At 61.5% G+C, this 13,147-nt stretch overlaps 1 protein-coding gene across 4 annotated transcripts; it reads right to left on the bottom strand.

The window, feature by feature from the left end:
- Positions 1-597: 597 nt before the first annotated feature.
- On the bottom strand, positions 598-12,054 carry SEMA4C (semaphorin 4C). 4 transcript variants are annotated; one of them, XM_031655469.1, is made up of 15 exons: positions 10,983-12,054; positions 8,354-8,499; positions 6,848-6,996; positions 6,432-6,494; positions 6,231-6,329; positions 6,008-6,104; positions 5,769-5,885; positions 5,529-5,680; positions 5,270-5,445; positions 4,800-4,944; positions 4,488-4,710; positions 4,244-4,356; positions 2,589-2,746; positions 2,431-2,501; positions 598-2,306 (listed from the first exon to the last, which is right to left on the bottom strand). In XM_031655469.1, the coding sequence occupies exons 2-15, from the start codon at positions 8,460-8,462 to the stop codon at positions 1,477-1,479; spliced, it is 2,502 nt and encodes an 833-aa protein (XP_031511329.1). In that variant the 5' UTR covers positions 8,463-8,499; positions 10,983-12,054; the 3' UTR covers positions 598-1,476. The 4 variants fall into 4 exon arrangements, with proteins under 4 accessions (XP_031511329.1, XP_003909045.1, XP_031511328.1 ...); XM_003908996.4 differs by lacking the exon at positions 10,983-12,054 and adding an exon at positions 10,482-10,679; XM_031655468.1 differs by lacking the exon at positions 10,983-12,054 and adding an exon at positions 10,482-10,567 and having other exon boundaries at positions 8,354-8,502.
- Between the last annotated feature and the right edge of the window lie 1,093 nt (positions 12,055-13,147).

Genomic DNA, 13,147 nt, shown 5'->3' with positions numbered 1-13,147 from the left:
TCCACCGCCTGACTGGTTTAGAAAGGGTGCACGAGCAACAGAATGCAGGTTGGGTTCTGTGCCAGTCCCTCTCCAGGACAGTGGTCTGGTGCACACTGGGTGTAAATTCCTTTCCCCCCTAGTTGGGGCACTGAAGACCCTAGCATTCCTGGTGGGTAGAAGGCTGGAAGCCATTTCTCCTCCCCTAAGCGGTTTGAGAACCCCATCCTCACACAAACAACTATCTCATCTCCACAACCTTCCACTCCTTCGGCCCCTCACTCCCACTAACCGTCCTGAGTTCTGGGAAGGCACCCCCGCCCCCCAACTCCGCTTCTCCCCTGGACTCCCAGTGCCCTGACTTCTCCTGGCCAGAAGCCAAAGCTGGCTCCCAAGGGGCTGTGGCCATGGTCTGGTTCCCAGCGCCGCAGCCACCACTGTGGGAAAACACTGGAGCTGGGCTGTTCCCTCCCACAGGCAGGCAGGCAGGGACCACAAAAGTGGTGGCCGCCCTGGGACTGTGGGGGAGGCCCCATCCAGCCTCCGTCCACCCAGAGAGCTTTCCCTCTCGGTACCCAGGAGGGCTTTAGCCCAAACATCTTAGCCCCATCACAGAAATCGTTTCATTTTCTCCATTTTATTTGTCAATATAAAAATACTCAAATATTTACAACAAATAAATACGCGGGGACACAATAAGTTACACCGTTGGGAGCCCCCCTCCTAGGGCTGGAAGAGAGTATGCCATTATCCACAGCAGTCCCACCCTCTCTCCCCTCACACAGCCTTTCCCAGCCCTGTACAGGAAGAAGGCAAGTATAAAATACCACTGAACCCCAGGGCCAAGTGGGAGGCCCCACCCACCCTTCCCCCAAAACACACAGAAGGCTCCATCTCCCTCCCCCCACCCTGAAAACATTCACAGCCCTAGGAGCAGGACTAGGCCCACCCCGAGCCCTGCACTCCCCCTGAAGGGGCACAGCACCCTGCCCACCCCACCCCCATATGTACATCGCTGCCCGACATTCGGGACAGTGGGGGTAGGAGAGGCAAAGTGATACGACCCCTTCCCCTTCATAGCTCCAATGACTCACCAGGAGGACCCAGGCCAAGGGAAGACTTGACAGAAACAGGAAGGCTATGCCACAAGCGCGCACGCACGTGCACACACACACATACACACACAAACACACGTGCAAATACAGACAAACACACATCTTGACATTTCTGCCTTGAAAAGTTTTGGCGGCTGGGGTCCCGCGTGTCTGTGATTCACAGAGAGGAAGATGCCTCCTGCGAGGCTGGTGCCCTGGTGAGCCACACCAAGTGGCAGTGCCCGTGCTGAGCAGAGCAGGTCCTCATGGCCGGGTGGGTGCTGGGCAGTATCCGTCCCAGACAGAGCAGGTGCCCATGCCATGTCCCTGAGGTAGCTGGTGCCTGTGCAAAAGTAGGAGCTACACCTCCCACGCTTCCCGCCGACGCGGTGGGGGTTTCCCCTCATACTGATGACTCCTCGGGGTTGGAGTCGGGCAGTGGCTGGCGCTGCTGCAGTTTGCGTCTCAGTTCATCCGCAAGCTCAGGCAGGGGGTGCCCGAGCCCTCCCCGGTCCTCCCCTCCTAGTTGTAAGCGCACGTAACCATTGGCATTTGAGTTCCGCCCACCCCCCAAGTGAAGCCGAGTTGGAGAAGGCAGAGGCTGGCCTGGGATGCCTGGAGGTGGCGAGGGGGGCCCCCCGCCGGGCTGGCACCGGGCATGCCCAGGTACTATCTTAAGGGAGCCATCTGAATAGTAGTAACCGACAGGATCCCAAAGTTTCTCATCTGGTTCAGGACAGGGCCGGAAGGGGGGACTGGTGGGCTCCTTGGGCAGCTCCAGGGGGTACACCAGGGTCCTCTCAGTAGCCTTGGCCCCTTTCTCCAGCTCTTCCCGCAGCCGCCGGCGCAGTGACAGCACCAGCAGCAGCAGCACCAGGCACACGGCCCCCAGGGCCACCACCGCCAGCCACACCAGCCCCAGGTTTTCCAGGGGGGCCCGGGCCTCCAAGGTCACCGACGGGCCTGCTACGACAGCCACAAGGTAGCCTTCAGCAGCTAGCCGCGCCCCCTGCTCCTCTGAAAAGCAGTGGTAGGCCCCAGCGTGGCGGGGCTGGGCGGCCATCACAACTAGGGCCTGGAGCCGGGCATCGTAGAGGAAAGAGCCGGGCTGTTCCGCAGGCAGGTCCCGGCCCGCAAAGGTCCAGCGGGCATGGGCCAAGTTGGAGGAGAGGTGGCAGGGCAGCACCAGGTCTGTGCCCGCCACCACCGTGATGTTTTTGGGAGTGGGCCTGACTGTAGTGGCAGAGAAAAAGAGAGTGCATGTTAGTACAGGAAAGCAGGGCTAGGGAAGAGGAGAACAGAAACTCCAGCTCTGGTCCAGGGCTCAGCCCGATGCGGGGGGAATGAAAAAGCTCACCTTTCTTACTGCCTCGGAGGTTGCAGATGCCTGAAGTGTCCGAGATCATCACGTGCTGGATCAGCAGAGATCTGGTAAGGGATGGAGGGTACATCAGCAGCCTGGCTCCAACCACCCTGAGTCCCTGCTGGTCCTGGTCTATGTAGAGCCCAACTCACCCAGAGTGGCCACTCACGGCCACACAGCGGCTGGTGTTGACGCTCCAGGCGCAATAGGGGTCCCGGGCGAGGACACAGTCTGCACAGGAGCGGTACTTCATGCAGTCGGCCAGGGGCAGCTGCACCAGCTGAGAGCGGGAGCCGGCAAAGAGCAGCTTCTGCGAGAGAAGCGGGGCGCAGAAGGGGGGTCAGCCAGGGCCACACCGTGGGAGGGGCGGCCGGACCAGAACGCAGCACGGGGACAGCTTGGACTTCTGCAGGGGGCACAGGAGGGGGCACCAGAAGGAGGAACAAGGGAACAAGGCAGAGCTGTAGTGCTGAAAAGGGAACTCTAAGAACTGCAGAACGCAAAGGACTTACGCAGGCCAGATGCAATCCTAAGCCCCTTAGAGACGTGACCTTATTAGAAAGGGATGATGGGGCTGTGAGACCAAAAAGTATAATCATACACACTCACACACATAGTGCGGGAATACATTTCTCTCAAGGCCCATCAGCCCTCACGACAGCAGCAGCATAACATAAGATGTTTTCCTGTTTCAACAGTGGATGCCAATCTGTGTGTTTCTTCAACCACACACTTTCTTTCTGCCATTATTCCATGTTCTGGGGGACAATTTTGAGTCACAATAGGTGGTAAAAGGCAAACAAATCAAAGTTCAGGAGGTGTAGCAAACATGCCACAAGAGTATTGCACAAGGCAACTGGGCACAGCAGGTCATGCCTGGAATCCAAGCACTTTGGGAGGCTGAGGTGGGCAAATCTCCAACTTGAGGTTAGGAGTTCAAGACCAGTCTGGCCAACATGGTAAAACCTTGTCTCTACTAAAGATACAAAAATGAGCCGGGCATGGTGGCATGTGCCTGTAGTCCCAGTTACTTGGGAGGCTGAGGCAGAATTGCTTGAACCCGGGAGGTGGAGGTTGCAATCAGCTGAGATCATGCCACTGCACTCCAGCCTGGGCGACAGAGTGAGACTCCATCTCAACAACAACAACAAAAAAAAACCTTTAGCTGGGCGTGGTGGCAGGCACCTGTAATCAATCCCAGCTACTCAGGAGGCTGAGGCAGGAGAATAGCTTCAACCTGGGAGGTGGAGGTTGCAGTGCATTGAGATCGCATCACTGCACTTCAGCCTGGGTGACAGAGTGAGACTCCGTCTCAAAAGAAACCAAAGGAAGAATTGCACAAGGATATAATGCAAGCACTTCAGGAAAACAGTCATGGACATGGAGGGCTGGGACCAGAGAGCAACTGGGGGCTGGAAGGAAACCACCATGGTGAAGGCATCATAAACATCTCACAGCCTGGGAGGTCTGGTCACAGGGGCATGGTCAGGGAAGAGGCCAGAGCCAGGACCACAGCACAGCTTGGAGGGTCTGAAGGAAACATGGGAGTAGTTACAAGGCTTGATGCTGGGAGTGCGGCCCCGTGACCTGGCTGTATATAATGGCTCCGTGCAGCGCAGATTCCATTCTGTTTTCATTCTCGTTTCCAGGAACCCACCCCAGGTTAGGCAAGGTGTGCTTCCATGTGTGTGTGTGTTCCTAACTCTGCAATGGCCAAGCATGTAGGCCCAACTGGGAGAAGCAGCCAGACAGACAGAGTGAGAAGGACAGCGCTGGGGACAGTGGCAGATAGGGCCCAACTCACTACCTTGCTCTGAGACAGCACCAGGCTTCCCATGGGCTCCTGGTCAAACAGCTGCAGCTCTTCAATCAGGTGAACCCAGGGCCCCAGGCTCACGGCCTTGAGCAGCCAGCCATCTCCTGAGGGGTGCAGACGGGAAGGTGTAAATGACAGGGCACAGGGCTGTGGGGCAGCTCCAAATCTCCCTGCCCTGGGCACACAGGCTTCTGCCCAGCCTTGAGCAGCCATGCCTGCATACCCATGCACCCACCTGTGCCAATGAACAGCACTGTATAGGTGGCTCCATCAAGTCCTGTAACCCGGTCGGCCACCAGGTGGGTGAAGTTGGTGCCCTTCTTCACGAGCAGGGGGCGGCTCCACCGAGGCCCCACCTGCTCCTCCATCAGCGGGTGCTTCTTGATGAAGTTGAGGGTGTTGTCGGGCAGCTCCAGGGAGCTGGTGTAACCGTGGCGCCGGTGCCAGTTGTTAATGCACTGGGGGCAGGATATGGGGGGCAGGCCATCAGCAGGGTGGGATGGCACGGCAGCTAGGTGGGGAGACGCATCCCTGCCCCAGCACTCACCGAGCCAGGCCGAGGGCTGGGTACAGGGTCGGTGTAGCGGCCCCACTTCTGGGCTTGCTCCCGGTACTCCTTGTAGGGGCCCTCAAACACCCGCTGGATCTCTTCCAACTGGTACTCACAGACGGCCGACAGGTACATGTCACCCCTGTCGCAGTGAGAGGGAGCCCAGGGTCAGGTACCCACCTTATCCCCTTCCCACCCCAGCTCAGGGCAAGCAGCAGGAAGGCAAGGCCCGGCACAAAACAGCCATGGGTACCAGAATGCCCTGGCAGCTCAAAAGTGCCACCTGGCACAGGGCCCTGCCTGTTCACAGGCAGCTCGGAAAGGGGCAGGTGCCAGCATTCTCCTTGGCTTCTGGACACCTGGCTTCCTGGACTGCCTCTGAGGCCCGGTCCAGGTTCCCACCCATGCACCATCCCTGATCTGAACCCCAGCTCCTCCCCACTCTGCAGGAGCCCTGGCCAACTCACCACCGCGCTTGAAAAACCCCAAAGAAGGTGGTGTTGTGCCAGGAGGTGTCCTGCAGGGTGTGCACCGCCTGCAGCTGGTTGAAGTAGAGCTGCCAGTCCGGGGCAGAGCACGCCAGCCGCGCCTTCAGGAACGTGGTCCACTTCTTCTGCAGGGTCCGCGCGCCCCCCATATCGCCCTGGCAGACGGCAAGGGGACACTGCCGGTCAGCCCCACCAGGCCAGCAGGGCTCCCAGGGCCCACTGCTGTGAGACTTGGTACCTTGCAGACGCGGGCCACACGAGCCACCACCTGCTCAGCATAGCAGTCAGACTCCACCGCCCTCTCCCTGAAGAAGAAGTAGACCTTGTCGTCGTCCCCCGTGAAGCTGCCCACACTCTCAGGTACATAGGCAGAGCCTACAAAGTGAGGTTCTGTGGGAAGGGGAGGAGGTCAGCAGGGAGGCGCTGGGCCCTGGGGGGCCTCCCACCCATGGCTCCCACAGGCCCCCCGGGGGCTCACCGTTGAGCCAAAAGGCCAGGTACTCTGTCTTCATGGAGTGGTGCGGCCCCATGTTTCGCAGGATAATGGGTTCCGTGCCCAGGAAGTTGTTGAGTGTGGCCGAGTACAGCTCACCATCTATGGGAGACAGCAGTCAGCTACAGACCGTACATGACATATGGACACATCTGGCCAACACAGCCCCAAGTGGAACCAAGCCCCAAGGATTCACCCAGCCTGCATGGGGGGCAGCCACTCACCCACAAGGAGGCCAGTGTGGCCCTTAGCTGGGTCATAGGGACACTTGCCCTTCCCATCTTCAAACTCTCCACGCTCCAAAGTGAAGGTGAGCATGTTCTAGGGACAGAGAGAGGTGATGAGGAGATGCTCAAGGGCGGGGCCCTGGGGGCCACATCCAAGAGTCCAGAGAAGGGCGAGGAGGGCGGGGGACTGGGGACACCGAGATGGGAGGGCAGCACTCACGATGTAGGTGCACTTGGGCTGGAAAGCATAGGTGCCACAGGCGTACAGGTGGGAGGCATTGTAGGGCTGCAGGAAGCGGATGAAGTTGAAGCACTCGGTCTGGGGGCAGAAAGATGTCCGGTTAGTGAGAGCGTGAGGCCCAGAATGGGAGGAGGCGCCCTGGGGTGAAGGCAGCACCAGGAGCAGCGCCCAAGCACCCACCTGGTTGTTCTTCCCTTTCTGGATACACTCAGTCTTCTTCTCCGCAGGGGCCTCCCAGGAGATCTGGGGACAGGGAAGGGGACGTCAGCCACGTCACAGGTACGCACTGAGCACGTGTTACATGCACAGCCTGCAGCAGCAACACAGGGACGCCCAGCGCAGAGGCATGGGCCCTATTCTCTGGGGGCTTCCTTCAGTACAGAATGGAAGCCCCAAACCCCACTACACAGAATTCAGTAAGTGCCAGAGAGAAGAGGAATGCCGCATGCTGACCCCAACCAGAGGGCAGGTCCCAGATGCCCAGCGGCAGCACTTCTGTGGGGGCCGCCAGGCTGAGGGACCACCTGGCCAAGCACAGCCCCTCTGCACCTTGCCCTCTGGCAGGCCTGCCTGCCTCCCGCTGCCCCACGTCTCACCGCTCCTTGCAGCTCCAGGGCCTCCATGCTGAAAGCAAACAGGGCCTCTCGGGCCCCCACGTACAGAAGCCCAGTCTGCTCCGTCAGCGTCAGCGTCAGGAAGTCCTGGATGCCCGTCTGGGAGAACCGCCGCACTACCGTGGCCAGCTCTGCAGGGGTAAGCGTGGCTGCTGATGGGCAGGACCCCTGGGGCTCGACAGCCCTCAGTCTTCCTCCATGAGAGCCACCACCCCATGCCACAAACAGATGCCAGCCAAACCCCCTGATTGGCAATAAAGGACACTTTTGAAACAGCCTTTGGCCCTGACAGCTCCACCCGGGCCTCCCTAGCCTTTCCCAGGCTGCGAGGAGGCAAATCCAGGCTGCTGGGCGGAAGGAAGGGTATCTCAGCCACAGCTTCCGGCCAGAGGAAGCCATCAGACTGATGGCTCTTGCTCTCAGGGTCAATGGCACCTCCGGCCACAGGGCTGGGCTGGGCTGGGCTGGGCACCCCCACCCCACCCTCACTTCCTCGGCTGCTGCTTCCTTCTTTGCCCTGCTGCCCGCTGCCTCTATCAGAGTCCAGCAGGGCAGGAGGCACAGATGGCTATGAGTACTCCCTGCCTCAGGAAACCCTTCACTCCAGGAGGACCCCAATCCAGGCTGCCAGAGATGCGAGCACAGCAGGCCACTAGGACAGGCGGGGATGGCAGGAGGGGAGCTGGGCTGTGAGCCAGGCCAGGGAGGTCCGGAGAAACTAGAGGCTCAGAGAGCGGAGATGGGGCTGGGGCCTGGGAAGTCTTGCTACCACCCGGCGTTCAGGGCACCATGACATTTATATAGTCACGTGATTCCTATATCAGCTGCCAAACATGGCTGCCGACCTGTCCTCAGGGTCCCCCCAAACCAGCCTTAGTCTCTGGAGGCAACGATGGCTCCAGACACAGGCCAGCATGGCAGGGCTTCACTGGCACCCGGGTGGAGCCTGTGGGAGGTGAGCTCATCCCAGGTCCCCAGAGCGCACGGCTGATACAAACACCTGACATCACCTTTCACACGGGTGTGTGCACACGGGGCACTGCTGGGTCCCCACTGTGCCCCGGCAACCATGTGAGCATGTGCACATACACACACCCTTCCAGGGCCACCAGAGGGTATGATGACTACAGGGCAGTAGGAGGTCTTAGGGGGGCCCTGGGGAGCCAGGGGAGAGAGCCTCCAGTTTGTATTTATCCTGGTTCCAGTTTCTCTTTAGGCTCCCAGCGCCAGTGACAATTCAAGAAGTGAGGTGTGGAGAGGGCGAGGCAGAAGGTTCACCCTCGCACACCTGGGCAGGCAGTCTGGGGTGGGGAGTTGGACAGAGCTCCCCCAGAGGAGGCTAACCCCAGGTCCCAACCTGCACTGCCTGTTCTTGGACCCTGGGATCACTCGAGTTTCTTAGAAAGCTGTGCCACACACATCAGAATAAAGGCGGGCAACTCCTCAACAGCCTGTCCCCACTTCCTCCTCACCCCTCCAGGCACTCACCCCCAGAAGACACTGTCTTCCGCGGCACAAGGTTCCACCACACCTCAGCCCCAATGCCCAGGCCCCACAGCCTTGCTGCCAGCAGCCAGACAGCCCAGTGTGGGGCCATGGCGCAAGCCCCCGCTCTGAGCTTCAGGCCAGCTGTCCTGCTGAGGGAAAAGACATGGTCAGAAATCACAGCCAGAGAAAGCAAACCAGAGGGGCCCGCAGCAGGAGAGGCCACGGGACTCCTCATCAGACCTTCCAGGAGCCCTGGTGCCCTCCTTCCCCTTCTCTTTGGAGGTGGACCTAAGTCCCCACACTTGGCCTCTGCCTAAAAGACCACGGGTCTCCCTGGGAAGCGGGGAGGAGTTGAGTCGGCTGCAGGCTAAACAGGCTCGGGGAAGCCCTCCCTGGCCTCCAGACCCCCCACTACCTCTGCACAACCGGAAGTCATTTGAGAAAAAAGGGGACCCCCCCCCCCGACATACACACTCAGGCCTAAGAGATTTGAGAGTTTCTTGAAAGAATCTCAGGCAGAAGGCCTTGCAGCCACTGGGGCTCCGGACCCCGTCAACACCTAATTCTGGGAGGAAAACTCCTTAGGGCGACGGGGGCATGCGGTGGGGTAGGCGGTGGGGAAAGCCCCACAGGGAGACCTGGTGCGGCCGGCTGCGGGCGGAAGTCCCTGTCCCGGCCTGTCCCCTTCCCCAGCGCAGACAATAGCCCGGCAGAACCCCAAACCCCGTTCCACATCAGCAGGGCAGGAGTGGGAGCAGTGCCGGGAGCGAAGGGGCCCAGCTTCCCGAGGCCCCTTTGTTGCCCAAGAGGGAGGCAGGAAGTGGGTGGGATGGGCGTGGAAATGACCAGGGCCTCATCCTGTTCCTCGCGCTGCCTCCTCCGAGACACCAGCCCTCTGGCGGAGGGGCGGCGGGGGCAGCGAGCTCGGGTCGAGTCGGGGACTCCGGCGGCGCGCGCGGGCGGTGGGGGGAAGGAGGGGCAGGGACGTGAGGGGCTTCCCCCACCCCGGCCGCTGGCAACACGCCGCGCACGGCCGGCACCCGCTGCGCTCCCGCGGCTCTGACGAACCTTCCCAACTCGGGGACTGCGCCCCAGGGACCCTGGCCTGGGCGGGCCAGCGGGACTGGCTTCCCCCGCTCCAGCCTTCCCGTGCCGGGGACGGAGACGCAGAAGCTGGGGACCTGCTCACCCCCAAACAAAGGGTCCCTGCCAAGACCCCGTCCCGGGTCCCCCCGGGTTCTCCCCTCCCCCAGCTCCAGGGATTTGAACGCAAACAAAGCGGCGGCGCGGGGAGCGTGGCGAGCCCGGCCTGCGGACGCCCCCTGTCGGCCCAGAGCCCCGGCGCGGGAGGGTGGGGGGCGGGGGCTGCGCCCCAGCCCAGCCCCGCAAAACGCCCCCGGCCCCATCTCGGCTCCTTACCCGAGGATCGGGCTGCACCCCGCGGCGTGCTCCGAGGATCCGCCCGGCAGCGGTGCGCCCACCCGCAGCTCCCCCAGGGCGAGCAAACGGGCAGCCAGGGGGAGGGGGCTGGGAGGAGGGGTGCTGGCTCCAGGCGGGGCGCCCCACACCCTCGCCCACCCCGAGCGGCCAGACGTGGACCGCGGCGCTCCCTGCAGGGCGAGCGCTCCAGCCGGGGACAGCGCGGCCCGGCTCGGCCCGGGGGCCTGGCTTTCCGGGACAACCCGCCTCCCCAGCGGAACGGGCGGGCGGGCGGGCGGGGGGCCGCGGCAGGGAAATCCGATCCCACAACATCGGCCTCGCTCCAAGCCCGCCCCAAACTTTCCATCGGGGGTGGGAGCGCCGAGGGCAGTCCAGGAGCCTGGCGAGGATCCCGGCCGCGGACCGGACCGCGCGAGGAGCCCTCACTGCCCGTAGCCCCTCGCTGGCGCGTCCCTCCGGCCCCGGGGCTGCAGGCTGTAGGCGCTGTGCGTCCCGCTCCCGGGACCCTGCGAAGCGGCCGCGCGGGGCGCAGGAAGGATCCCCGCGGACAGGAGTCTCCGCCGCCGCGGCTCCCCGCGCCCCAGCCCCTGTCCCTCCCGCATCCGGCAGCCCCTGCCCACGCAAGGGGACAAAGCGGCGGCTCCGGGGCCCCGCAGCTCCAGCCTCTCGCAAGCCCGGCCTCGCTCACCTCTCGCACGCAGCTCCAGTCCCCGGGCGCCGCCCTCGCGTTCGGCTCCGACCGCCGTCCGCCCCTGCCCCGCGTCGCCGCCTGCCCGCGCGCGCCCGCCAGTCCTCCGCGGCCCCTCTGCCACCGCCCCTCCGTCCCCGCCCGGCTCCGCGCCCCTGGGCTCGGGCTCCCCGCGCCACCACGGCGGGCGCCGGCTCTTTCTCCAGCGCGGCCGCGGCTCTCCGCCCCCTTCCCCTTGACGTCAGGCTGGGGGGGTCGAGCGGAGGCCGGGGGCGGGCCGCGAAGCCTCGCTCGGGAGGGGGCTGCGACCCGCAGCGACCTGTGGACCCGCCCGCTCTCCGCCCGGGGGCTCGGACCTCCGCCCCTCCGGGTGCCCGGACCTCAGCCCTGCCGGGTGTCCGGCCGCCCCGGGGCTCGGAGTCGCGGGCTGCGCCACAGCGCCCGGAGGGAGGTGGGGCGGGGGAGGGACTCCGGGTCTGGCCACGGGGGACTCTCACTCACCCGGTGTTTCCGAAGTGTCCCCCGAAGACCCCCGGCGGGCTGGGCTGGGGAGAGGGACTCCCGACCCTGCAGTTGCAGGAACGACCGCGGGCGAGCCACGTCGAGGCGAGTATCCGGGGGAGGCACGTGGGGAAACCGAGGCGTCTCTTGGGGCGGACCAGAGGGGTCTGCCTTTTGGCCCCCGATTCTGCCTCCTTCTAGGCCCCGAGGACCACTGGTCCCTGCCCTCAAGTCTGGAAAGGGCTTCACCAGCGAGGAAGACTCTTCAATCTACAGTAGGGGTCTGCTCCTGCTTCTCACGCTTTGGGCAAAGCGTCTCTCCCCAGAAAATGACTCCTGGTGCCACTGGAAGGCTGATTAACAAGTGGCACGAGCCCTACTGTTCAGATGAAAGGGGCTGGGGGGAGCCACGCTGCAGAACCACCGCCACCTTCAGAACCACCAGCCTCCGCCCACAGCCACTCCTAGAAACAACTTGTAGCTCTGGCCTCATGGGCGGTGCAGCGTCCTTCCTGCCAGCTGGTCCTCTGAGCTGGGCAGGTGGTTAGAAGAGGTGGTCCTCATGGAGGACACCCCACGGGCACCTGGAGACAGATGCGACCTCCTGGCTAGGGGCAAAAGGCAGAGGTGAAGGGACTTGAGGCCCTGAGGTTTGGCGGTAACCTTAAGCCAGGGTGCAGTCCTGGAGGGGAGGAACACTTCAGGCCGCGTCAGCAGATCTGGATTATAAATCAGTCCGACAGCAGCTTTTGTTCTGGGTTAAAACTTGGCATCTGAAAAGTGGAGACCAGAAGAGTGGTGGAGATAACTGAGAAAAGCAGCCCAGTTTGGTTTCAGTAACAGTCGGGTCTTTGCTGGTACACATAAAGGCCCCTTCTCCCTTGCTGGCCAAAGCCACGTTTCCCAGCTCTTTTCCACTAGGAAAAAGACAAACGCTGTGGCCTTGGAGATGCTGCAGATAATGACGGTGGGGTGGGCAGGGAAGGCCTCCTGCTTCAGCTGACAAGGTGGGAGAAGATGTGTCACCCTCGTGTTGATTAGAGACCCCCATCTATTCAAGCGGGGGGGGTAAACTGAGACGCAAGGGCCCTCACTTGTGTTCTGTGCTTTAGATTTTTGCAACCTGTCTTGATGTACATTTTCTTACTCCACTCTTTAAAAAGTAAATAATTTGGAAGGCTGAGACAGGAGGATCACTTGACCCCAGGAGTTCAAGACCAGTCAGGGCAACATACTGAGAGCCTGTCTGTACAAAAGAAATTATTTTTTTGAGACAGAGTCTCACTCTCTCGCCCAGGCTGGAGTGCAGTAGCACAATCTCGGCTCACGGCAACCTCCACCTCCTGGGTTCAAGTGATTCTCCTGCCTCAGCCTCCCAAGTAGCTGGGATTACAGGTGCCTGCCACCACACCCGGCTAATTTTTGTATTTTTAGTAGAGACGGTTTTCACCTTGTTGACCAGGCGTGTGTCACCATGCCCAGCTAATTTCTGTATTTTTAGTAGAGATGGGACTTCGCCGTGTTGGTCAGGCTGGTCTCGAACTCCTGACCTCAGGTGGTCTGCCCGCTTAGGCCTCCCAAAGTGCTGGGATTACAGGCGTTAGCCACTACACCCAGCCCCAAATTTAAAAGAAAAAAAAAAACTAGCGGGGCCTGGCTGTGTGCGGTGGCTCACACCTGTAATCCCAGCACTTTGGGAGGCCAAGGAGAGTGGATCACGAGGTCAGGAGATCAAGACCATCCTGGCTAACGCGGTGAAACTCCGTCTCTACTAAAAATACAAAAAAATTAGCCGGGCATGGTGGCGGGTGCCTGTAGTCCCAGCTACTCGGGAGGCTGAGGCAGGAGAATGGCATGAACCCTGGAGGCAGAGCTTGCTGCAAGCCGAGATTTCACCACTGCACTCCAGCCTGGGCGACAGAGTGAGACTCCGTCTCAAAAACAAACAAAAAACTAGCGGGACGTGGTGGCATGCATCTGTAAGTCCCAGCTGCTCAGGAGGCTGAGGTGGGAGGGTGGCTTGAGCCCAGGAGGTTGAGGCTACAGTGAGCCGTGATTGTGCCACTGCACTCCGGCCTGTAGAGCGAGACCCTGCCTTGACAAAATAAAAATATAAGTATTGTTACTCCCCTTTTGGAGATGAGTCAAAAAGATTAAACAACTGG

Source organism: Papio anubis, chromosome 14 (genome assembly GCF_008728515.1).
Source record: "Papio anubis isolate 15944 chromosome 14, Panubis1.0, whole genome shotgun sequence".
Classification (NCBI taxonomy): domain Eukaryota; kingdom Metazoa; phylum Chordata; class Mammalia; order Primates; family Cercopithecidae; genus Papio; species Papio anubis.
The sequence above is the reverse complement of the archived record's forward strand: the minus strand, read 5'-3'. Positions and strand labels throughout refer to the sequence as shown.

Bases quoted from the DNA above. Each gene is read 5' to 3' on its own strand.
- SEMA4C (XM_017947750.3), bottom strand. From the start codon at position 8,588: ATGAGGAGTCCCGTGGCCTCTCCTGCTGCGGGCCCCTCTGGTTTGCTT. The intron at 5,886-6,007 runs GTGAGTGGCTGC...TGTCTCCCATAG, and splicing joins CCACACTGGCCTCCTTGTGG to ATGGTGAGCTGTACTCGGCC. The intron at 2,307-2,430 runs GTGAGCTTTTTC...CTGCCACTACAG, and splicing joins CCTCCGAGGCAGTAAGAAAG to TCAGGCCCACTCCCAAAAAC.